Here is a 26,724-nt window from a genome sequence, read left to right as displayed (position 1 = left end):
GAGCTGTAACGACCAGGCCAAAGGGGCAACACGTGAGGCTACGGTGGGCCAATGGGGGTAGTGGTTAATTTACTCACGATTAGCAGAGCCTCCCTGGACCAGCAGTGCAGTGGAGGGAAGGACAGCACTAAATCCTCCGGGGCACTCTCTATTGCCAGGAACACCGGCCAGATGGAAGTTGAGGTGCCCTTGATGGTATAGGTTTTTAAGGTGCTTTGGTGGCTGGGCCCCTGCGTTCGTGACGCCAGCACCGTTAGGTGAAAATGTTCAATAGTCTCAGGACAGTTGGTACAGTTTGTTTACACATCAAAGGTAATAATCTAGATATTAGTTGGACTGATATTCCTTAATACAGGTCAGGCAATTGTCAGTTAGGGAATTCTCTAGTACTTTAGCTTTACAGGCAAAGAATAATTAGATTTACTTTAAGTCCACTTTCTATAGCACTCAGGTACTAAATATACTGTTTTCTACTCATCTTGAGCTAACCAATAAGGGCGTTTCTCCCTCGCGGCAGGCAAACTCTCTGAGACAATATTTGCAGGATGCTCTCCTGAAGTATTCAGGTTCACTATATCCCAGAAGGCTTCTAGTGAAATAGGATAAATATGGCCTTTAATCATCCAGTCGTGTCCAGGAACTTGGAAAGTTACTGTTGGTCACTTGTGCTTGTGAAGTCCATAGGCCAGGCTCAGCTCTCACCTTCACTAGGCTTGCTTCATATTTAGACGTAGACTTACTGTCCAGTGCTAAGCTGCTGTAACTACTCTTAGTTTGTCCGCTCCAGGATTGATCAGGTCCTGGAGGAAAGATATTGCAGCTACATCGTGGTTAAAGCCTGTTTCTCTCCTCCATTAACTTTCTTCTTCTCTCTCTGACTTTCACACACTGACTAACTACTTCCTTTCTGTTCTGTCTAAGTAATGACAGCACCACCTAGGGGTGAATAGATGTCATGACAATGCCAGCCTGATAAATAGGAAATACCATACATTGCAAATACATTAACTAAATAGGCAGATGTTTAACGTGTCCCTTTTACACACATATGTGGGACGCTGCAAAGCTACGAATATACAGTGACAACTAGATCTACAACTATAAACCGTGCCAGAGAGAACTACCCCTATAAACAGTGCCAGGCAGAGCTATGACTATAAACATTGCCAGCTTGAAACTACCCCTATAAACAGTGCCAGAGAGAACTACCCCTATAAACAGTGCCAAGCAGAGCTAAGACTATTAACAGTGCCAGCTAGAACTACCTCTATAACCAGTGCCAGCTATAACTACCAGTATAAACAGTGCCAGATAAAACTACCCCTATAAACAGTGCCAGATAAAACTACCCCTATAAACAGTGCCAAGGTAAAGGCACCTCTATAAATAGTGCCAGCTAGAACTTCCTCCAAAAAGAGGACCAGCTATAACTACCCCTATAAAGAGTATCAGCTAGAGTTATGCCTTTAAACAGTGCCTGCTTGAACTACCCCTATGTACCCTTTAAACAGTGCAAGTTGGAGTTACGCCTTTAAAGAGTGAAAGCTAGAACAACGACTATCAAAAGTGCCAGCTATAGTTACCCATAAAACAGTAACAGCCTGAGATATGATTATAAATAGTGCCAATAGAGCTTCCCCCTACTAACAGTGCCAGATAGACCCCCCTTCTATAAACAGTGGCAGACAAATTCACTTTAAAAAGTAATAGCTAGAGGTACAATTATAAAGAAGCCAACTGAAGCTATGACTATAAACAGTACCAGCTAGAGCTACGAATATACAGTGCCAACTAGATCTACAACTATAAACCGTGCCAGATAGAACTACTCCTATAAACAGTGCCAGAAAGAACTACCCCTATAAATAGTGCCAGCTAGAGCTACCCCTATAAACAGTCCTGACTAGAACTACCCCTATAAACAGTGCCAGCTAGAAATTCCCCTATAAACAGTGCCAGATAGAACTACCCCTACAAACTGTGCCAGATATAACTACCCATATAAACAGTGCCAACTACAGCTATCCATATGAAGAGTGCCAGCTAGGATTACTCCTAATGACAGAGCTAGCTAGAAATACCCCTATAAACAGTGGTAGTTCAGCCCTTTAAAGAGTGCCAGCTAGAGCTTCCCCTATAAGCAGTATCTAATAGCATTATCTCTTTAACAAGTGGCAGCTAGAATTGCCCCTATAAACAGTGAAAGGTAGAACTAACCCTATAAACAGTGCCAACTAATTACCCCTTTAAACAATGCCAGCTAGAACTACATCTTTAAGCAATGCCATCTAGAAATATCCCTAAAGACAGAGCCGGCTAGAATTACCCCTATAAATGGCACCAGATAGAGCTACCCCTATAAACAGTTGCAGAAAACTTTACCCTTTTAAAGAGTGCCATCTCAAACTTCCCCTTTAAACAGTGCCAGCTAGAAATACTGCTAAAGACAGAAGCAGCTAGAAGTGCTCGTGTAAAAAGTACCAGCTACAGACATCCCTATAAACAGTAGAAGCTAAAACTACTCATAGAAGCAGTGCCAGCTAGTACTACCCTCATAAACAGTGCCAGCTAGTACTACCCTCATAAACAGTGCCAGCTAGAACTACCCTTATAAACAGTGCCAGCTAGAACTACCCTTATAAACAGTGCCAGCTAATTACCCCTTTAAACAATGCCAGCTAGAACTACATCTTTAAGCAATGCCATCTAGAAATATCCCTAAAGACAGAGCCGGCTAGAATTACCCCTATAAATGGCACCAGATAGAGCTACCCCTATAAACAGTTGCAGAAAACTTTACCCTTTTAAAGAGTGCCATCTCAAACTTCCCCTTTAAACAGTGCCAGCTAGAAATACTGCTAAAGACAGAAGCAGCTAGAAGTGCTCGTGTAAAAAGTACCAGCTACAGACATCCCTATAAACAGTAGAAGCTAAAACTACTCATAGAAGCAGTGCCAGCTAGTACTACCCTCATAAACAGTGCCAGCTAGTACTACCCTCATAAACAGTGCCAGCTAGAACTACCCTTATAAACAGTGCCAGCTAGAACTACCCTTATAAACAGTGCCAGCTAGAACTACCTCTATAAACAGTGCCAGCTAGAACTACCTCTATAAACAGTACCAGCTAGAACTACCTCTATAAACAGTACCAGCTAGAACTACCTCTATAAACAGTGTCAGCTAGAACTACCCTTATAAACAGTGACAGATAGAACTACCTCTATAAACAGTGCCAGCTAGAACTACCTCTATAAACAATGCCAGCTAGAAGTACCCTTATAAACAGTGCCAGCTAGAACTTCCCCTATAAACAGTGCCAGATAGAACTACCTCTATAAATAGTGTCAGCTTGAACTACCTTTATAAACAGTGACAGCTAGAACTTCCCTTATAAAAAGTGCCAGATAGAACTACCTCTATAAACAGTGTCAGCTAGAACTACCCTTATAAACAGTGACAGATAGAACTACTTCTATTAATACTGCCAGATAGAACTACCCCTATAAACAGTGTTAGCTAGAACTACCTCTATAAACAGTGCCAGCTAGAACTACCTCTATAAACAGTGCCAGCTAGAACTACCTCTATAAACAGTGCCAGCTAGAACTACCTCTATAAACAGTGCCAGCTAGAACTACCCCTATAAACAGTGTTAGCTAGAACTACCTCTATAAACAGTGCCAGCTAGAACTACCTCTATAAACAGTGCCAGCTAGAACTACCTCTATAAACAGTGCCAGCTAGAACTACCTCTATAAACAGTGCCAGCTAGAACTACCTCTATAAACAGTGCCAGCTAGAACTACCTCTATAAACAGTGCCAGCTAGAACTACCTCTATACACAGTGTCAGCTAGAACTACCCTTATAAACAGTGACAGATAGAACTACCTCTATAAACAGTGTCAGCTAGAACTACCTCTATAAACAGTGTCAGCTAGAACTACCTCTATAAACAGTGTTAGCTAGAACTACCTCTATAAACAGTGCCAGCTAGAACTACCTCTATAAACAGTGCCAGCTAGAACTACCTCTATAAACAGTGCCAGCTAGAACTACCCCTATAAACAGTGTTAGCTAGAACTACCTCTATAAACAGTGCCAGCTAGAACTACCTCTAAACAAACAGTGCCAGCTAGAACTACCCCTATAAACAGTGTTAGCTAGAACTACCTCTATACACAGTGCCAGCTAGAACTACCCTTATAAACAGTGACAGATAGAACTACCTCTATAAACAGTGTCAGCTAGAACTACCTCTATAAACAGTGTTAGCTAGAACTACCTCTATAAACAGTGTTAGCTAGAACTACCTCTATAAACAGTGCCAGCTAGAACTACCTCTATAAACAGTGCCAGCTAGAACTACCCCTATAAACAGTGTTAGCTAGAACTACCTTTATAAACAGTGCCAGCTAGAACTACCTCTATAAACAGTGCCAGCTAGAACTACCCCTATAAACAGTGTTAGCTAGAACTACCTCTATAAACAGTGCCAGCTAGAACTACCTCTATAAACAGTGCCAGCTAGAACTACCTCTATAAACAGTGCCAGCTAGAACTACCTCTATAAACAGTGCCAGCTAGAACTACCTCTATAAACAGTGCCAGCTAGAACTACCTCTATAAACAGTGCCAGCTAGAACTACCTCTATAAACAGTGCCAGCTAGAACTACCTCTATAAACAGTGCCAGATAGAACTACCTCTATAAACAGTGCCAGCTAGAACTACCTCTATAAACAGTGTCAGCTAGAACTACCCTTATAAACAGTGACAGATAGAACTACCTCTATTAATACTGCCAGATAGAACTACCCCTATAAACAGTGTTAGCTAGAACTACCTCTATAAACAGTGTCAGCTAGGAATACCCATAAGGACAGAGCCAGCTAGAAATACCCCTGTAAACAGTGGTAGCTAAAGTTAGTCTTTAAAGAGTGCCAGCGAGAACTTCCCCTATAAGCGGAATCTATTTTTTCAGTGGCAGCTTGAATTACCCCTATAAACAGTGCCAACTAGTTACCCCTTTAAACAATGCCAGCTAGAACTACATCTTTAAGAATTGCCAGCTAGAAATATCCCTAAAGACAGTGCCAGTTAGAACTACCCCTATAAACAGTGACAGAAGGAGCAGCCCCATTTAGAGCTGAATCTAGAATAGTAGGAGCTGGAGTACACTGCGCTGTGTGCTTGCTGGCTGGATGACTGACCCAAAATTATTCTCCATAGCTTCCATAATGGCTGCCGAGTGAGCTGGACAGTGAGAACCTGACAGACTAAGACTCTGAAGGGGGAGTTGTTAAAGGGGATATTAATTATTGATCTTTATGCAAATCTCGATAATTAATATTCATAAATAGGCGTAATTCGTCTTATGATGGCTCCACCTATTTATGCCTTACTTAACAACAAATCGCTACTGATTGCCTTACGCTAATCACTAAACTAGCTGCATGCGCCTTACTAACTACCGCTAGTAACCACACGTTACACAATAGGTATAAATATTACAGTATTTATTAATCCTTACAGAACATAACATACGTAATACACTAATAATACAGTACCAACAATACACTACAACTATTGCTGCGGCGCCTTACTACTACAAAGGAATATTTATGTTTATAACTATATATATCTATATCAAGGGAATAGGTATATATAGTTATGGCAACACACAGCAATGTAAGTACACACACTATAACACACTAATACGGTTCTGTCTACGCTAACACAGTCCCAATTCCTCCCCAGTATCTAACTATAATACACATACATACACTTTACCAGAAGCCCACCCAATCCTGTCAATATACTATCCCTACGGTGGATTACAAGGGGTAAATACAGACACTGCGGCAGCTGGGGTTAACAGGGCAGCCGGGAAGGGGGTAACAGGGGTAATACCAGGGTAGCGGGGATCCTGGGGGAACACAGGGGGATTAGGCTCAGGGCAGGGGAAGGTAAGGGTTACCAAAGGGTACAGGGGTAAGGGTAAATGAGCTGCAGGGGAAGGTAAGGGTTGCCAAGGGTTATGGGGGGTGGAAACCAAGGAAGGCAGGAGCTAGAGGGGAACACAAGGGGATTGGGGTCCGCTGGAGGTGTAAGGGTTAATCAGGGGAAACAGGGAGCAGGGGGTCGTTGGTGGTATAGGGTAGGGGAATAAGGGTTAAATGCAGGGCAGGGGATCGTTGGTGGTATAGGGTAGGGGAATAAGGGAATATATCATTGGTCGTATAAGGTAGGGGGATAAGGGTTAATGATACTTAGCGGTATAATGCTCGTTGTCCAGGGGGGCTCGTTGGTCCAGGGGATGCCTCTTCTTGCTGGATGTACTTACCTGACTGCTGAGCGGAGCGCCGCCGGTCTATTTAAACTTGGCGGCGCCCGCTCGCAGTCCTACTATTGCCGCCGTACGCATGCGCACCGCCGGCCTCAACACGTGGGCCGGCGCGGTGATATGACCAGGATCTTGGAGCGCGCTTCCAGGGGGGGGGGATCCTTTGATCCTCCCGCCTGTGAAGCGGACGCCTACCTCCGGCGCTGTAATTACAGCGCCGGAGGTCAGCCACTCACAGGGGCATGGGAACTCTTTGTTCCCATGTCTCTGTTAGGCGCACCATCTCCGGCGCGGCCGGAGATGGTGACAAAGGGCAGAGGATCTTATTGATCCTCTATCCTTTGTAGAGGCCGACGCTGGACATAATTGTCCAACTGTCGGTCTCCTCCACCCACCCGGCAGGCGTATTTCAGCGGGATTCCGGCCATATATGCCCATAGATGCTTGGGGCACATCTATAAGCATATATGAACGGACATTATATTCACATAGGGGCAGGAATAAGCCCTCCCATATTATAGGGGCACATATACATCCATAGATGTCTGGGGCACATCTATAGATATATATGTACCCATACCCCTGAAACATGGCTTACATACATAGAGATGCATGCTGCCCAGGGGGCACACATACATCTCTATATGTGCAACCCATCCCAACTGGACGGGCCCAGGAGAAGGGCCTATATATATATACATACATATATGTCAGGGCATATATACATATATATACCTGAATATGCCACTTCCCTCAACAGGAGTCATTTTAGTTTTAATAAATCAAATTGTTGTGAATTCTCCCGTCACGGTCATTAAATTTCATCTGTTTACTGACTAAATCTATTATAACAATATAGTGAGCCCATAAAACCGAAACCAGTGCTCCGCCACACTACAACACGGCCATAAAGCCAAAGGCTGGTGAATGATTAACCTACATTGACTAATTAAAATAGAATTTACTGAGCAATAAAGTGTCAAAGGTCAGCTTTGTGCCAACAGCGCCGAGGATAGTATCAGAGTGGACTCGCACTTGTACCTGGGCAGAATTTAGGGGCCAAATGGGTGATAGGGGCCCAGGGGTGACTTTTTGACTTTTCGGAATTGTGCTGCTATTTCTTGTAATTTTTTTATGGGTTGGTACAAATACGTTGATGCCACACACTACAGTATATCTTGGAATTTCAGACCCTGTACCTCCGTCAAGATCCTTAGGTGCAGCAGTCACTATTGATTATGGCATCTAAGGAGCTTAACAGCCAGGACCAGTAGATTAGATATCAGATATCTTCCCCCGTTACAGTGGTAACCCGCGGTATGAATTTGCAGTGCTTGGGTGTTTTTCTGTATACTGTATGGGGACAGTATTTGAGAACTGTATGAGGACATGAACTTGGTATTGTATACCAGTATTTCTTGATCACTTGGGCATCGTATAGCAGTATTATTTTTTACACTGTAGCAGTATTATTTGTGCAATGTTTGGTGGTTTTATTTGACTACTATATGGAAGCATCATTTGAGAACTATATAGGGACATTCATTTGGCATTGTATGCTAGTTATTTGACCACTGTATTTTTTATTACCTGGCCACACAGTAGCGGTATTAATAGTGCAAGGGTTAAAGGCTTTATTTGAGTGCTGTATGGAAATATTGTTTGAGAACTATATGGAGACACAATTTTGGCGCTGCACGCTAGTATTATTTGATAACTGCATTTTTTATTATTTGGGCATTATATAGCAGCATTATTTTGCACAGTAGCTGTATTATTAACACAATGCTTAGTGGTTCTACTTGAGTACTGTTTGCAGACATCACTTGAGCATTATATGTGGATATGCTACTATTATTTGGTCACTATTTGTATCATTTGGGCAATATATAGCACTATTATTTGGCCACTGAAATATCATTTGAGAATGATATGGTGACACAACTTTGGCGCTATATGCTTCTATTAATTGATCACAGTTTTTTTTATTTTGTTTGGCCATTGTATAGCAGTACAATTTGTGTGTGCGCTGTAGAAGTATTATTTGTCGAATGTATGGAGGTTTTTATTTAAGTACTGCATGGAAATATCACTTGAGCACTATATGGGCACTGTATACTAGTATTATTTGATCACTGTTTAATTTTTAATTATTTGGCCATTGTATAGCAATATTATTTGGGCACTGAAGCGGTATTATTTGTGCAATGTACTACATAGAGATTCCATTGGAGCACTATATGTGGGTTTGACTTTGGCACTGAATGCTACTATTACTTGATCATTATGATATTTTGTCACTCTTTAGGTATTGTATGGCAATATCATTTATGCACTGTATAACAGTGTTATTTAAGCACTGTCTAATGTTTGTACAGTATGGCAGTAATAAAAAATAAAACCCAAAGATTTGGCTCTGTTAAGTGGCTATATCCAGAGATTTCTACAGATATAGTATTGTGCTGGCCAGGCATGTTTCCATTTTTCTGTGTGTAAATTAATCTGACTGGCAGATACGGGCTCCGATGGGGAAGTAACTAGGAGGAAGTGATGATCGCTGGAGAGTGTAAATCTGGTGTCGGGGACTGTGAGGGGGACATGTATGTGACTTAATAGCCGAGCAATCATGGCAGACGAGATGTCACGTGAAGAAATACAGCGCTATATACTGACGTCAACTGCTGGATTTCACAATGTGGTGGACCCACAGAAGCTATGATGTGTGTACCTTTATTATGTCCTACAGCTATACTTTATGTTCCTGCTGCTCAGCCATGGGTGGAGCAAGTTCCAGTCCCTTCCTGAAGTGCACATGTTCTCCAGTGACGGCCATGCCAAGCAAGAAGTAGAGGTAAGACGACTAATCCAATGTACTCTTCTTGTCACTGCTGTCTCCGATGGACGCTAATGGCCCTTGTCAATGGCCCTATAATATACCATCCACAACTCTGATAGCCTGAATTCAGGCTATCAGAGTTGTGGATGGTATATTATAGGTCCCTCTCCACACTACTGATTCCTGTACGCCTGATTTTATCTATACCCACCATTATTCCTAATAAATTATTTATTGTTTTTTGTTAGTAACCTTCTGTCAGGCTGTGAATTGATATATGCAAATAAAAACAAAGGAAATGACATCACATTGTTGCAATAGACTCCTCCCACAGCTGAGTGTCTTCGGAGTATATGTAGATCAACACAATCCCACAGGTGAAATGTGTTTTCCGAAACATCTAGTTTCGCTATAGAGAAAAAACAAAAGGGAAACATAGTTACAGATAATCGCATCACATGAAACTTCTGACATTGTAATCTCGATTTAGGCCTTTCGGATCCATGGTTTGTAACCGGTGGATCCAATATGCCTCTCTTTTTAGAAGCAATTTGTTTCTGTCACCTCCGCGTCAAGGTAATGTGACACCTTCTATGACCTGATAGCGTAGTTGTGATATAGTATGGTCCCTTTTGATGGAAGTGGTACGGTAGTGGGAGTCACAGATTCTCCTTTCTAATTGTCGATTTGTGCTTGCTCGATGGGAACGTGCCTTGTCTCGGTGGTTCAACGTGATGTAGAAATTGTGTTGCAACAATGTAAGCAAGGCAAACTCAATATCCGACACAATTTAGGCATAGAGGAAAAACATGCCCTCAACCACATTCTGGATGATAAATCTTTAGTATTTAAACCAGCCGACAAGGGGGGTGCCCTGGTAGTCCTAGATAAAGCATATTATGTAACTGAGATTTTGAGCCAATTGAATGACACCCGTACATATCAGACATTACCAACTGATCCAGTTTTTTCAAATTAAGGCATCAATCCAGGAGGTGGTCGCAAGGGCGAGAGAGGATGGAGTCATTGATGCGAAATTAGGTGATTTTCTAGTTAATCAGCATCCGATCACTCCAGTATTTTATACTTTACCAAAGGTTCATAAATCTCTCATAAAGCCTCCGGGCCGTCCCATTGTAGCAGCCACGGACTCCATCCTCTCTCCCCCTGCGATTTTCCTAGAGACGGTATTGACACCCCTTACTCAGAAATCTCCTTCTTATTTACATGACACGGGACATTTTTTGTCTGAAATCGGCACACTAGTGACTGATAAAGACTGCTCGTCAAATTCGACGTATGCCGTCTATATACCTCGATTACACATGAGAAGGGCCTGGAAGCTGTTAGGGAATTACTCAACACTAGTCCATATCACACAACTGAAAAGGCATTTTTTCTATCACTCCTTAAAATTGTACTTGAGAGAAATGACTTCCTATTCCAGGATTCTTTCTACCAGCAGCGCTGTGGGACCGCGATGGGATCGAACGTCGCACCTCCATACGCAAATTGCTACATGTCTTATTTTGAGAGTAATTTTATTTACCGTAATGACTTATACCAGCAACACTGTGTCTTTTGGCGTTGATTTATCGATGACATTTTTTTCGTGTGGCGAGGCGACGTTCGATCCCTCGCGGCTTTCACCACATATCTGAACTCCATTTGGGAGGAACTACAGCTCACTATACACTTTGATAAAAATAAGATTTCATTTCTAGATACCTAGGTGAGGCGAGGATGGGCATATTCAAACTGACCTTTTCATTAAAAGCGCTGATCGGAACAGTCTACTCTCCTTTACTAGTAGTCATCCAGAGTCTACAAAATAATCTAACCCCTTTTCACAATATCAGCGGGTTATTAAGCGGATTGTCAGTAATCCGGATACCCTGACAACACGACTAGAAGAAATGACTCATAAATTTCTAGAGAGGGGTTACCCTAGACAACTACTGGATGAACAGAGGAATAGACTTGAAGAGGTTAAATCCATTAAATCATCACGGATTCCACTGGTGGTTAAATATCACCCTTGGATCCAAAGGGTTAAAAGCATAGTCAACAAACATTGGCAGATAGTTTCGAGATCCTATCCCCAAATCGATGAATTTCAGAGACCCTCGATGATGTGCTTTAAAAGAGCAGATAATCTGCGTGACAAGATTATTAGAGCGGACATAGGTAGTAACAAGATTAGCCCTAGACAGACTACATCATCCACCCCGAGACAAGGCACATTCCCATGCTTAAAGAGGACCTTTCACTAGAATAGAAAATCTAAACTAAGTATACAGACATGTAGAGCGGCGCCCAGGGATCTCCCTGCACTTACTGTTATCCCTGGGCACCGCTCCGTTCTCCCGGTATAGGCTCCGGTATCTTCACATGTTAGGCTCCACCCAGTGGAACCTGCCGGCGTCTCCTTCTCCCAGGCTGTAGCGCTGGCCAATCGCAGCGCTCAGCTCATAGCCTGAGAGGTTTTTTCGGATCCATCGGTTACAAACCATGGATCCGAAAGGCCTAAATCGAGATTACAATGTCAGTAGTTTCATGTGATGCGATTATCTGTAACTATGTTTCCCTTTTGTTTTTTTCTATTGCGAAACTAGTTGTTTCGGAAAACACATTTCACCTGTGGGATTGTGTTGATCTACATATACTCCGCAGACACTCAGCTGTGGGAGGAGTCTATTGCAACAATGTGATGTCATTTCCTTTGTCTTTATTTGCATATATACCAGAGCTAGTGGTAAGATGTACACACCAGTCTGATGAAAGCACTTAGTTGCTGAAACGCGTCACTGTGATGTAATATGTGAGTGAATAAATCTACAAGATTATTCATCAAGCGAGTGCCGGTCTTGTTCTTCACAAATTATCTATTGGGATTCCTGCCCGCAGACACGTGCACCGCCAAACTCTTCGAGCAGTCCCGACCTTATTTGGATTATATACCCTAGACCATTAGAGATACTAAGTAATAATCCCACCTGCCAAGACCACCAGGTATATTAGATATAAACACTAAGCCATTTTAGATCACCATGGCAAATGAATATCAGTGTTCCCCTTCATCTCCCTAGACCACCAGAGATACTAATTATTAACCCCTAAGTCAGTTGATTAAATCACAGAAATATAGTGGCAAATATGGGGGAACTGCTCAAACCCCAAACACTGTAGCGTGTTTATCATTGGGGGAGCAGTCCCACCGCATGTGAACCGCAGCAAACGACCATCCCCAGCAAAAAATGCGTACAATGGAGGATGCTGGCGCGGTCCACATACACCACAAAGGCATCCTACACAAAACGAGTTTTATATGTATTGAATGTGCCTTTACCTGGCATTTAAACACTCCTTTGCACCTGGTAACCTCCATCACACGGTCTGATATGGGTGTGGCTTACAGTCTTGCTTTATTCACATTGCATTAGTTGTCCTGCTAGGCGGTTGTGTGGAAGCTGGCTGTGAGCTGGATTTCATCTCCTTCAGACCGTGTTCACACCACAGTTAGCGTAGTGGTAGGACCCCTTGCCATGCTGAGAGACCATGACGTGGTGCATGATGGGCTCTGATGTGTTCCTGACAGGAATATATTGGCAAAAGTCTCAGCTTTTAATATCTGCTTGTATGACTAGCTAGTATAGTCAGTGGCATATCCGTTTGGTGCATTTTTTTCCCCTGTGATTTATATAATTATATTTTCATCCGCACAATGCTCCGTTTTTTGTATGATGCCTTTGTGGTGCATGTGGACCGCGCCGACATCCTCCATTGCACACATTTTTTGCTGGGGATGGTCGTTTGCTGCGGTCCACATGCGGTGGGGCTGCTCCCCCAATGAGAAACACGCTACAGTGTATGGGGTTTGAGAAGTTCCCCCATATTTGCCACTATATTTCTGTGATTAAGTCACTTGATACCTCCAGGTATATTAGATATCAATGCATAGCCATCCTAGATCACAATGGCAAATGAATATCAATGTTCCCCTTCATCACCCTAGACCACCAGAGATACTAATTATTAACTCCTAAGTCACTCAAGACCTCCAGGACCCATAACCTTGGCTATTGAATATCAATGTTCCCGTACATCATCATAGACCTCCAGAAATACTAGATATTTACCACCAAGCCCCGAGATCCTATCATTAACCCCTAAACGAACTAAGGCAAAATTGTGTGACAGACATAGAGCATAAAAATTTGGCAAAGTAAGTATAAAACAGAGGGAGATACTGGACACAGGAAAGGGTGAAAACTGTTCCCTCCTGAGGCATGGTGGGAGAGCAAATGTTTGCTGGAAAGGTGGCTGTAACCTAATATTTTCTGCACATTTCAGGATTCTCACTGGATTTCCACCGATCCATGGCTAATCACACTGGATTCATTCTCCTTGGATTCCCGGGAATTGCAGAGAGGTTCCACATTCCAGTCTCCATTGCACTATTTCTGATCTACCTCATATCCCTCTTCTCCAATGGCACTGTCATAGTATTGATTATTTCTAATCGGTGGCTCTACCAACCCATGTACGTGGTCATCTTAAACTTGGCCATTTCCGATCTGCTGTTTGACACCATCACTTTGCCAAAGATCATTGCCAAATATTGGTTTGATGATGGATCCATCTCATTTGCCGGATGTATGTTCCAAGTGTTTTGTGCTCATTTCCTGGGAAGCTTGGATTCATACATCCTCTTATTGATGGCTGTGGACCGCTATGTTGCCATCTGCAAGCCTCTGAGATATCCCTCAATAATCACCAACCGAAGAACCATCCTCCTCTGCTGCTTCTTTTGGTTGTTCACTGCTATTATCGGCTTGGTCATTGCCCTTCTGGACTCCAATATTCCTCTCTGTGGACAAAATAAAATTCGAAGCTGCTTCTGCACCAACACTGGGGTCCTGTCCTTGGCTTGCAAAGACGTCAGGGTCATCAAACATCTGATATTCGGGATTGCCATGTTTGTCCTTCTACTACCATTGGCGTTCATCCTTTTCTCCTATGGAGTCATCATCAGGGTCATCATCTCTCAGACCCAGTGTGACAGTCGGAGGAGGGCATTTTATACCTGCGCCACTCATTTGTGTGTGATTGGCTTGTATTTTTTCCCAAGAATATTTGTGTATGTGGCCAATCAGGTCAAACTCATCCTCAATGAAGATATTAATGTGCTCATCCTTTGTCTCTACACCTTCGTACCACATATGGCGAACCCCATTATCTACTGTCTTAGGACTAAGGAAATCAGAAGGACTTTTAAAAACTTTATGAAGAAGAGAATACTGATGAAAACACAACACATATCTGTAATTAATACGGTTACAAAATAAAGTCACTTTAGTCATTTGTATCAGATATTTAATAGAGGGATTCTGTCTCTTAAACTATGATGTACAATACCGTGCCTGCCCACTGGGTGTGCTGGTAAGCTGGGGTAGAACAATGTTCTTCAGCACCATCTAGTGGTAGCAATGTGTAGTGCAGCGATTAGAATTTTCTGAAAACTTCAAAATACACATTGGTTCTAAGACAATAAATAACTAATACACATCACAGGTACAATGCAATCACATCTATCTATCTATCTATCTATCTATCTCATATCCATCTATCTATCTAACTATCATCAGATATCTATCTGTCTGTTTAGAAAGGATCGCTAAAACCGGAGAGGGGTCTGCCTTTATGTAAAGTCCTGTCTAAAGCCCACAGTCCGAGAACATATAAGTGAGGGACATGAACATGTGGAGTCACTGTGGGGAGAAATACATGGAGGCAAAAACTATAATAAAATACTAATAGGAGTTTATTATAAACCACCTAATATACCAGAGTCCACAGAAAAATCTACTACTAAATGAGATAGACGAGGCGGCAGATCATAATGAGGTGGTTATTATGGGGGACTTCAACTACCCAGATATAGACTGGGAAACTGAAACTTGTATATCTCATAAGGGAAACAGGTTCTTGACAATAACCAAAGACAATTATCTTTCCCAACTGGTTCAGGACCCGACTAGAGGGATGGCCATACTGGACTTAGTATTAACCAATAGGCCTGACAGAACAACAGACGTGCAGGTCGGGGGACACCTGGGAAATAGTGACCATAAAGTAATAACCTTCCAATTATCATTCAAAAGAGCGTTTCTACAGGGAGGAACAAAAACACCAAACTTCAAAAAAAGCAAAATTTAGCTAAGAGAGGCCATAGGCCAAACTAACTGGGACAAAGTCCTCAAAAATCAAAATACAACCACAAAATGGGATATTTTTAAAAGCATCCGAAAAAAACACTACACTACATACTACAGAGGACAGTATACTGTATATATACACTACAGAGGACAGTATACTGTATATATACTACAGAGGACAGTATACTGTATATATACTACAGAGGACAGTATACTGTATATATATATACTACAGAAGACAGTATACTGTATATATATACTACAGAAGACAGTATACTGTATATATACTACAGAGGACAGTATACTGTATATATACACTACAGAGGACAGTATACTATATATATACTACAGAGGACAGTATACTGTATATATACTACAGAGGACAGTATACTGTATATATACTACAGAGGACAGTATACTGTATATATATACTACAGAAGACAGTATACTGTATATATATACTACAGAAGACAGTATACTGTATATATACTACAGAGGACAGTATACTGTATATATACACTACAGAGGACAGTATACTATATATATACTACAGAGGACAGTATACTGTATATATATACTACAGAAGACAGTATACTGTATATATATACTACAGAAGACAGTATACTGTATATATACTACAGAGGACAGTATACTGTATATATACACTACAGAGGACAGTATACTGTATATATACTACAGAGGACAGTATACTGTATATATACTACAGAGGACAGTATACTGTATATATACCACAGAGGACAGTATACTGTATATATACTACAGAGGACAGTATACTGTATATATATACTACAGAGGACAGCATACTGTATATATACCACAGAGGACAGTATACTGTATATACACTACAGAGGACAGTATACTGTGTATATACTACAGAGGACAGTATACTATATACACTACAGAGGACAGTATACTGTATATATACTACAGATGACAGTATACTGTATATATACTACAGAGGACAATATACTGTATATATACTACAGAGGACAGTATACTGTATATATACTACAGAGGACAGTATACTGTATATATACCACAGAGGACAGTATACTGTATATACACTACAGAAGACAGTATACTGTATATACACTACAGAGGACAGTGTACTGTATATATATACTACAGAGGACTGTATACTGTATATATACTACAGAGGACAGTATACTGTATATATACTACAGAGGACAGTATACTGTATATATACCACAGAGGACAGTATACTGTATATATATACTACAGAGAACATTATACTGTATATATACACTACAGAGGACAGTATACTGTATATATATACTACAGAGGACAGTATACTGTATATATACTACAGAGGACAGTATACTGTATATATACCACAGAGGACAGTATACTGTATATATATACTACAGAGAACATTATACTGTATATATACACTACAGAGGACAGTATACTGTATATATATACTACAGAGGACAGTATACTGTATATATACTACAGAGGACAGTATACTGTATATATACTACAGAGGACAGTATACTGTATATATATACTACAGAGGACATTATACTGTATATATATACTACAGAGGACAGTATACTGTATATACACTACAGAGGACAGTGTACTGTATATATATACTACAGAGGACTGTATACTGTATATATACTACAGAGGACAGTATACTGTATATATACTACAGAGGACAGTATACTGTATATATATACTACAGAGAACATTATACTGTATATATACACTACAGAGGACAGTATACTGTATATATATACTACAGAGGACAGTATACTGTATATATACTACAGAGGACAGTATACTGTATATATACTACAGAGGACAGTATACTGTATATATATACTACAGAGGACAGTATACTGTATATATACTACAGAGGACAGTATACTGTATATATACACTACAGAGGACAGTATACTGTATATATACTACAGAGGACAGTATACTGTATATATACTGCAGAGGACAGTATACTGTATATATACACTACAGAGGACAGTATACTGTATATATACACTACAGAGGACAGTATACTATATACACTACAGAGGACAGTATACTGTATATATATACTACAGAGGACAGTATACTGTATATATACTACAGAGGACAGTATACTGTATATATACCACAGAGGACAGTATACTGTATATATATACTACAGAGAACATTATACTGTATATATACACTACAGAGGACAGTATACTGTATATATATACTACAGAGGACAGTATACTGTATATATACTACAGAGGACAGTATACTGTATATATACTACAGAGGACAGTATACTGTATATATATACTACAGAGGACATTATACTGTATATATATACTACAAAGGACAGTATACTGTATATATATACTACAGAGGACAGTATACTGTATATATACTACAGAGGACAGTATACTGTATATATACACTACAGAGGACAGTATACTGTATATATACTACAGAGGACAGTATACTGTATATATACTACAGAGGACAGTATACTGTATATATACCACAGAGGACAGTATACTGTGTATATTGCAGAGGACAGTATACTGTATATATACTACAGAGGACATTATACAGTATATATACTACAGAGGACATTATACTGTATATACACTACAGAGGACAGTATACTGTATATAAACTACAGAGGACATTATACTGTATATATACTACAGAGGACATTATACTGTATATATACTACAGACGACAGTATACTGTATATTTATATATACCACAAAGGACAGTATACTGTGTATATACTACAGAGGACAGTATACTATATATATTACAGAGGACAGTATACTGTATATATATACTACAGAGGACAGTATACTGTATATATACTACAGAGGACATTATACTGTATATATACTACAGACGACAGTATACTGTATATATGTACTACAGAGGACAGTATACTGTATATATACTACAGAGGACAGTATACAGTATATATATACTACAGAGGACATTATACTGTATATATATACTACAGAGGACAGTATACTGTATATATATACTACAGAGGACAGTATACTGTATATATACTACAGAGGACAGTATACTGTATATATACTACAGAGGACAGTATACTGTATATATACTACAGAGGACAGTATACTGTATATATACTACAGAGGACAGTATACCGTATATATACTACAGAGGACAGTATACTGTATATATATACTACAGAGGACAGTATACTGTATATATACTACAGAGGACAGTATACTGTATATATATACTACAGAGGACAGTATACTGTATATATACTACAGAGGACAGTATACTGTACATATACTACAGAGGACAGTATACTGTACATATATACTACAGAGGACAGTATACTGTATATATATACTACAGAGGACAGTATACTGTGTATATTACAGAGGACAGTATACTGTATATATACACTACAGAGGACAGTATACTGTGTATATTACAGAGGACAGTATACTGTATATATACACTACAGAGGACAGTATACTGTATATATACTACAGAGGACATTATACAGTATATATACTACAGACGACAGTATACTGTATATTTATATATACCACAAAGGACAGTATACTGTATATATACTACAGAGGACAGTATACTGTATATATATATACTACAGAGGACAGTATACTGTATATATACTACAGAGGACATTATACTGTATATATACTACAGACGACAGTATACTGTATATATATATATATATACTACAGAGGACAGTATATTGTATATATACTACAGAGGACAGTATACTGTGTATATATATATATATATATATACACAAATATATATATATAATATATATACACCAGGGGCGTACATAGAAATCACTGGGCCCCATAGCAAGAATCTGAATGGGGCCTCCATGCCTACATAGTTGCCAACTGTCCTGAATTTGCCGGGATTGTCCCTAATATTCAAAGACAGTCCCAGCAAAAGTTGCAATATTTCGGGCTGAAAATAGATGGGGCAAACACAAACCCCGCCCATATTAGCCAATATTGGGGCTAATATGCCCCAATTTTACAAACAGAAGCATTTGTTAATATGTTTCTAGCCCCTCTCACTACCCTTATATATAAAAAATGTGCCCCCCCCCCCCCCCCCCCCCCCGCTCTACCAGTGTAAAGATCTAAAATGATCTGACAATTAAAAGAGTTGTCGAGATTTTTGCAAGGATAGCCCATCCTGAGGACAGGCCATCTTGCTCTCATTGGTGGGAGTCTGACATTCCCACTGATCAGCTGTTCTGCAGGAGCTCGGGTGCCAGAAGTCGGCATAGGAACATTTCTAACGAGAGTTACAGGAAGTACACATCTCCATGCATCCACTGCACTGTAACGAGCTCTGTCCACTATCCACTTGAGAGGTGTAGTTTAGAGCCCTACTTCTGGCACTAGAGGTTCTACAGAACATCTTATTGGTGAGACTGCAGTGGACTAGAAAGTCATGCTGGTCTGTCCTCAGGATAGGCCATCAATTTAAAAAGATGGTCAAACCCTTTAATGCAGGCATCCTCAAACTGCGGCCCTCCAGCTCTTGCAAAACTACAACTCCCTTAATGTATAGCTATGGATACAGAACCAAGGTTACTGGACATATGCCATAACAGCACCATGTTATCTACAAAGATATGGTATGAGAATCAAATGTAGTAAATAAATATAGTACCAGAAATAAGTTTACTGCAGGTTTTTGCTTCTGTTACAGCGAAGAATCCTGACCTGAACGCAGACCAATTGACCCAAGCTTATATATATATATATATATATATATATATATATATATACATATTATATACACACACTGTTAAAGAGGTTGTCTTATGCCATGGCTACTTCTCCTGCCTTGGGCCAAAAATAGACACAGATGTATATGCAGTATATATACTGTTCCTATAGTCTACAAAGTATTTGCAAGCATACATGTAGATTGTAAGCCCTCAGGGGCAGGGCCCCCTCTCCTTCTGTACCGGTTTGCAACTTGTCTTGTTTATGCTTAGTGCAATTGTCTGTATTATGTATGTGCACCGCTCATCATATGTACAGCGCTATGGAATGAATGAAGCTTTAATAATAAATAATAATAATAATACATGCTGGATAACCTTGAGGCCAGAATAGCAGGGGTTAACCTGCTCAGCTAAGGACTGTCAGATGGCAGTAGAGACTTCAGCAAGCAGACCAGGGCTGCTACTCCTTGTAGTGTCACGGGTCACGGTGAAGTCATCCCTCACTGGCCCGCAGTTTGAAATGAGGGACTGATGCAGAGCTGGGGGATACATTTAGCTAAAGATCAAGTGCGGGCTCTGCACTTACTTGTGGAGGAGCTGTCTGGTACCTGGATGGCCTAGGCTAGAGTGCGTCGTCATTAGAGCACAGCTACTGCCTCAGTTATTTTCTCCATGCTCGCAGATAAATTCAGGTAACTAAAATTTCTCTGTTGGATGCTAGACCAGCCAACAACCAGCAGGCTCTGCTAGCGCTGCTTATGCTCCTTGGCCAACCCAGCAGAGAGTAGAGAAGAAAGAATGATCATTAGGACCTGCAGGCAGGTTAGCCAGGAGCTAGAAGGCAGGCTGCATCCAGTGGTAGGGACTCGAGGTGGAAGCCCAGGTGGTATAATTAGGGGCGGAGCCTTTACTCTACTGGCGGGCCCCCTTTTCACTTGAGCCCCATAGCAGCTACAGTATACTGTATATATATACTACAGAGGACAGTATACTGTATATATACACTACAGAGGACAGTATACTGTATATATACTACAGAGGACAGTATACTGTATATATACTACAGAGGACAGTATACTGTATATATATACTACAGAGGACAGTATACTGTATATACATACTACAGAGGACAGTATACTGTATATACACTACAGAGGACAGTATACTGTATATATACTGCAGAGGACAGTATACTGTATATATACTACAGAGGACAGTATACTGTATATATATACTACAGAGGACAGTATACTGTATATATACTACAGAGGACAGTATACTGTATATACACTACAGAGGACAGTACACTGTATATATACTACAGAGGACAGTATACTGTATATATACTACAGAGGACAGTATACTGTATATATACTACAGAGGACAGTATACTGTATATATATACTACAGAGGACAGTATACTGTATATACATACTACAGAGGACAGTATACTGTATATATACTACAGAGGACAGTATACTGTATATATACTACAGAGGACAGTATACTGTATATATACTACAGAGGACAGTATACTGTATATATACTACAGAGGACAGTATACTGTATATATACTACAGAGGACAGTATACTGTATATATATATACTACAGAGGACAGTATACTGTATATATACTACAGAGGACAGTATACTGTATATATATACTACAGAGGACAGTATACTGTATATATACTACAGAGGACAGTATACTGTATATATACTACAGAGGACAGTATACTGTATATATATACTACAGAGGACAGTATACTGTATATATACTACAGAGGACAGTATACTGTATATATATACTACAGAGGACAGTATACTGTATATATATACTACAGAGGACAGTATACTGTATATATACTACAGAGGACAGTATACTGTATATATATACTACAGAGGACAGTATACTGTATATATACTACAGAGGACAGTATACTGTATATATATACTACAGAAGACAGTATTCTGTATATATATACTACAGAGGACAGTATACTGTATATATACTACAGAAGACAGTATACTACTACAGAGGGATCTGGATAGATTGGAGGCTTGGGCAGATAAGTGGCAGATGAGGTTTAACACTGACAAATGTAAGGTTATGCACATGGGAAGGAATAATGCAAGTCACCCGTACATACTAAATGGTAAAACACTCGGTAACACTGACATGGAAAAGGATCTAGGAATTTTAGTGAACAGCAAACTAAGCTGCAAAAACCAGTGTCAGGCAGCTGCTGCCAAGGCCAATAAGATAATGGGTTGCATCAGAAGGGGCATAGATGCCCGTGATGAGAACATAGTCCTACCACTTTACAAATCGCTAGTCAGACCACACATGGAGGACTGTGTACAGTTCTGGGCTCCTGTGAACAAGGCAGACATAGCAGAGCTGGAGAGGGTCCAGAGGAGGGCAACTAAAGTAATAACTGGAATGGGGCAACTACAGTACCCTGAAAGATTATCAACATTAGGGTTATTCACTTTAGAAAAAAGACGACTGAGGGGAGATCTAATTACTATGTATAAATATATCAGAGGTCAGTACAGAGATCTATCCCATCATCTATTTATCCCCAGGACTGTGACTGTGACGAGGGGACATCCTCTGCGTCTGGAGGGAAGAAGGTTTGTACACAGACATAGAAGAGGATTCTTTACGGTAAGAGCAGTGAGACTATGGACTCTCTGCCTAAGGAGGTGGTGATGGTGAGTACAATAAAGGAATTCAGGAGGGGCCTGGATGTATTTCTGGAGTGTAATAATATTACAGGTTATAGCTACTAGAGAGGGGTCGTTGATCCAGGGAGTTATTCTGATGCCTGATTGGAGTCGGGAAGGAATTTTTTTCCCCCTTAAGTGGCTTCTACCTCACAGGTTTTTTTTTTGCCTTCCTCTGGATCAACTTGCAGGACAACAGGCCGAACTGGATGGACAAATGTCTTTTTTTGTCCTTATAAACTATGTCACTAAACTATGTTATTTCTCATATCTATCTGGCCATCTGTCTAGCTATCTATATCATATCTATCTCTCTCATATCTATCTGTCTGTCTATCTAACTATCTTTCTCATATCTATCTATCTATCTATAAGCTAAAAAATGAAGAAATTCCACGGCACTCCTAGATAAAGTAAATTAAAGGTAGTGTTCTTTAGTCACCAGACAGCGACGTTTCAGTCCTCTTACTGGGACTTTTCTCAAGCAGTGACAACATACAATGGTGCCATGTGGAACTATATATCCACAGAGTAATTGGTCATTAAACATAACTAGAAGGTGAAACATGATTTGTGTGCAACGTCCCTACCACGGACGTGGGGTATCCCTTGCCCCTTAGGAGGTTTCTATGATATATGTCCCTCTTATAGAGCAAGTAATCGTGACGCCAGTTGCAGTTAAGCAACGAGGACATGGAATCCCCTTTGTAGATGGTAGTGTGGGTACCCAGGTGTAGGATTGCCAGAGTGATGTAGAGTGGCCTACAGTCTCTCTGAAGGTGCTATAGGCATGTGTCACGGTGCTCCTACATGGATATCCTTGGATCCTAGACGTGGTGGTCCAAAGCAGTGCAAAAAGGGATAAATAACTTGGATGATAAAGGGAGTAGAATAAACGGAGTCCAGACTTTGTATTAACGTTAAACACAGCTTTACTTGGCATAAATGGTAATCCAAAACTGTTTCCAAACGGTATTTTGGTCATCAGCAGGTATTGGTTTAATTCTGGCAGGCAAACACTTCTGCAACAATCTCAGCCCTGCTATGTTAGCTGGAGTAAACAGAAACTTTTCCTCTTCTGCTGAAACTTAGTTTAGCTGTAGTCTGTCTCTTACTGTATCTTTAGTCCTAGGAACTTCTTCCTGGCATCAAGCTTACTTGGCTTGGAGGTTCAGGCAGGGGACAAGCAACCATGGAGAACTTTTTCAGGCAGGGTCTGCAGGCCCAGCAGAGAAGACAGTGCTCTGCTGGCCGACACACAACCTTCCCTTTGGAAGGGTAAGCTAGACACTGACTCACTAACACTAAACTCCTCCTTCTCTAGAGAGGGCTTGAAGGAATTTGCTGCCACCTGCTGGTGAACCAGGCACATTACATGTTAACATTACATCTGCATAGTAATACATATACACAGTGAGAATGACATGATGGCAATGTATTAGAAGACGCACTCTCAGCTCATAGGAGGTAACATCAAGGTGCAAAAGAGTGGTAATGGCACTCTGGGTCATTACATGTGTACGAGTAATCATAATCAAAAATAATTCATCATCTAATTTCATCATATATCTCAAGTGAAACATATATGATCCGTATCTTCCCATGTATTATACATGACAATAATTAAGATAACCCTCAGGTGTGTAGACACAGGTGAACATTAAAAACAACAGAGCAGGAAGGATAAACACTAACCAGCATGGACCCCACCACATGTATTCAGCGTCATATGCCATGTTCTGCGCATGTGTCACGGCTATCAGTGTTTCACAAAGTAGCGCATCAACCTGAAATCCGATGTCACCGGGTCACATGATCGCGCCCCACATAGAACACACTGTGAGCCGCAAGCATTACCATAGTATTGCAGACTGTTTTCAGCAGAGGCTATGTACATCCCACTATTAGTAATATATATATAAGGAAAAACTAAGTAAATAAGTATCGAGGGGAAATTAGATGCTAGATACTACAAGTGTCAGTGACATGGAGATTCCTCGGCATTCCATCGCATCTTCCATTGCACATGAGACATGTCGGAGGGCCGATGTGGTTGATCGGTATCTGCTTAACAGACACCAAAGTCAACCACTGCAAACCACACTCTCCTGTCACTGTTATGTGAAGACAGTAAAGATCACGTCATTGTTAGAAACAGGAAAACCAGTCATTCTGATTCATGATGCAATTATGCTACACGAATCAGGGCGACTGAAGACCTCCATGAAGAGCCTATGCCGGAAAAGCGACATAAAATCAACACATGTTGCACCTATACCCGATCCAACAAAGAACAAAGACATTATTATTAATAACTCAATAGTAATCTAGCATCCCATGTACTACCCTCCCTCTAGGGAAAAATGTTTCCAGAGTACACATATGATTACAATTGAAAGAGAACATAGACGCTCTGAATAATAATAACTCTGCATCAAGAAATGATCAACAAAAATATTAAAAAGAACACAAGAGGAGGGGTCGATGCTGGTCTAACCGATGAAGTGTTTCTAATTAGAGATGAGCCAATCAAAGCTGACGAAGTGAAATTTGATCAGAATTTCAGGAAAAATTCGATTTGCAACGAATGCAAATTTACCTGCTTCGTGGTAACAAATCGCATTTTTCCTAAAATAGCAGCTACATGTGTGAGGACTGAGGACATGGGGCAAGGAACTCTGGGAAGGCGGGATCACCTAGATTGACATGAATGCATGCAGCCTATCACCAGCCAGCTAGCCCTGTGATGTCACAGCCCTATAAATACAGCAACCATTTTAGATTCTGCCATTTTCCAGCGTTCTGAGAGCAGGGACAGACGTGAGAAGGCGCTAGCGACAGCTATTGGAAAAACTTGATTGTGCAAAAAAAAAGAAAAGAAAAGAAAAAACGATTTATAAGTGCAGGGAAAGGATAGGGACGATTCATTTCACAGCATCTTAGTGCAGGGAGAGACGTCAGAAGACACTAGGGACAGTGATAGGAAAGCAATTTGCAAGTGCAGGGAAAGATTATTTGGGAATCCAAATAGCCATTATACAGCTCTGTCATTCCAGCTATTTGTTCTTGGGGTGCACGTGCTATGTTTGAAAGCCTTTAGTGGCTTATATCTGTGGAATAAGAAAAATATATACGCACTTCACTGCTGCAGTTTTTTCTGGTGAAAGCGTATAGGGGCGTATTTCAGTAAAAAAAGAAAAATATATACGCACAGCACTGTTCTTTCTGGTGAAAGCATATAGGGCGTATTTCAGTCCTATAAGAAAAATATATACGCTGTTCAGTGTTTATGTTTATTCTGGTGAAAGCGTATATGGGCGTATTTCAGGAAAAAAAGAAAAATGTATACTCACTGTACTGTTGCAGTTATTTTTGGTGAAAGCGTATAGGGGCGTATTTCAGTAGAGCAAGAAAAATCTAAAAGCACTTCACTGCTTAATTTTTTCCTGGTGAAAGCGTATAGAGGCGTATTTCATAAACAACAAGAAAAATCTATACACACTTCACTGCTTAATTTTTTTCCTGGTGAAAGCATATAGGGGCGTATTTCATAAACAACAAGAAAAATCGATACGCACTTGTAACGGATCCGCTTCCGTTAGTGGACGCTTCCTAGCTTGCGCCGAGGACCACAAGCACCGCACTGGACACCACAAGCACCGCAGACTCCACAACCGCCGTAGCTTAACTGGAGCCGCGCCGTCTTCCTTCCACCCTGAATGAACCTCCAGCCTTCAGGACCGTGTGGGAAAGATCTCTCCTCCAGGGAATATGCAGAGCGTAGCAATCCCCAGCGTGATGCAGCAATTCCCTCCAATAA

General features: G+C 40.6%; 1 protein-coding gene across 3 annotated transcripts in view; it reads left to right on the top strand.

The window, feature by feature from the left end:
- The window catches only part of LOC120994219 (olfactory receptor 2AP1-like), a 28,079-nt gene extending 13,213 nt beyond the window's left edge, over nt 1–14,866 (top strand). For 2 of the 3 annotated variants that reach the window (XM_040422661.1, XM_040422660.1), the window contains exons 2-3: nt 9,093–9,197; nt 13,536–14,866. In XM_040422661.1, coding sequence (XP_040278595.1) covers nt 13,562–14,530 — 969 coding nt within the window. In that variant the 5' untranslated portion in view covers nt 9,093–9,197; nt 13,536–13,561 and the 3' untranslated portion in view covers nt 14,531–14,866. The remainder of the gene's footprint in view (nt 1–9,092; nt 9,198–13,535) is intronic. The other variant, XM_040422659.1, reaches the window with a different exon arrangement.
- The last annotated feature ends 11,858 nt before the right edge of the window (nt 14,867–26,724 follow it).

This window comes from Bufo bufo, chromosome 3 (assembly GCF_905171765.1).
Source record: "Bufo bufo chromosome 3, aBufBuf1.1, whole genome shotgun sequence".
NCBI classification, from domain to species: domain Eukaryota; kingdom Metazoa; phylum Chordata; class Amphibia; order Anura; family Bufonidae; genus Bufo; species Bufo bufo.
Note: the sequence above shows the minus strand (reverse complement) of the source record. Positions and strands in the feature narration are given on the sequence as shown.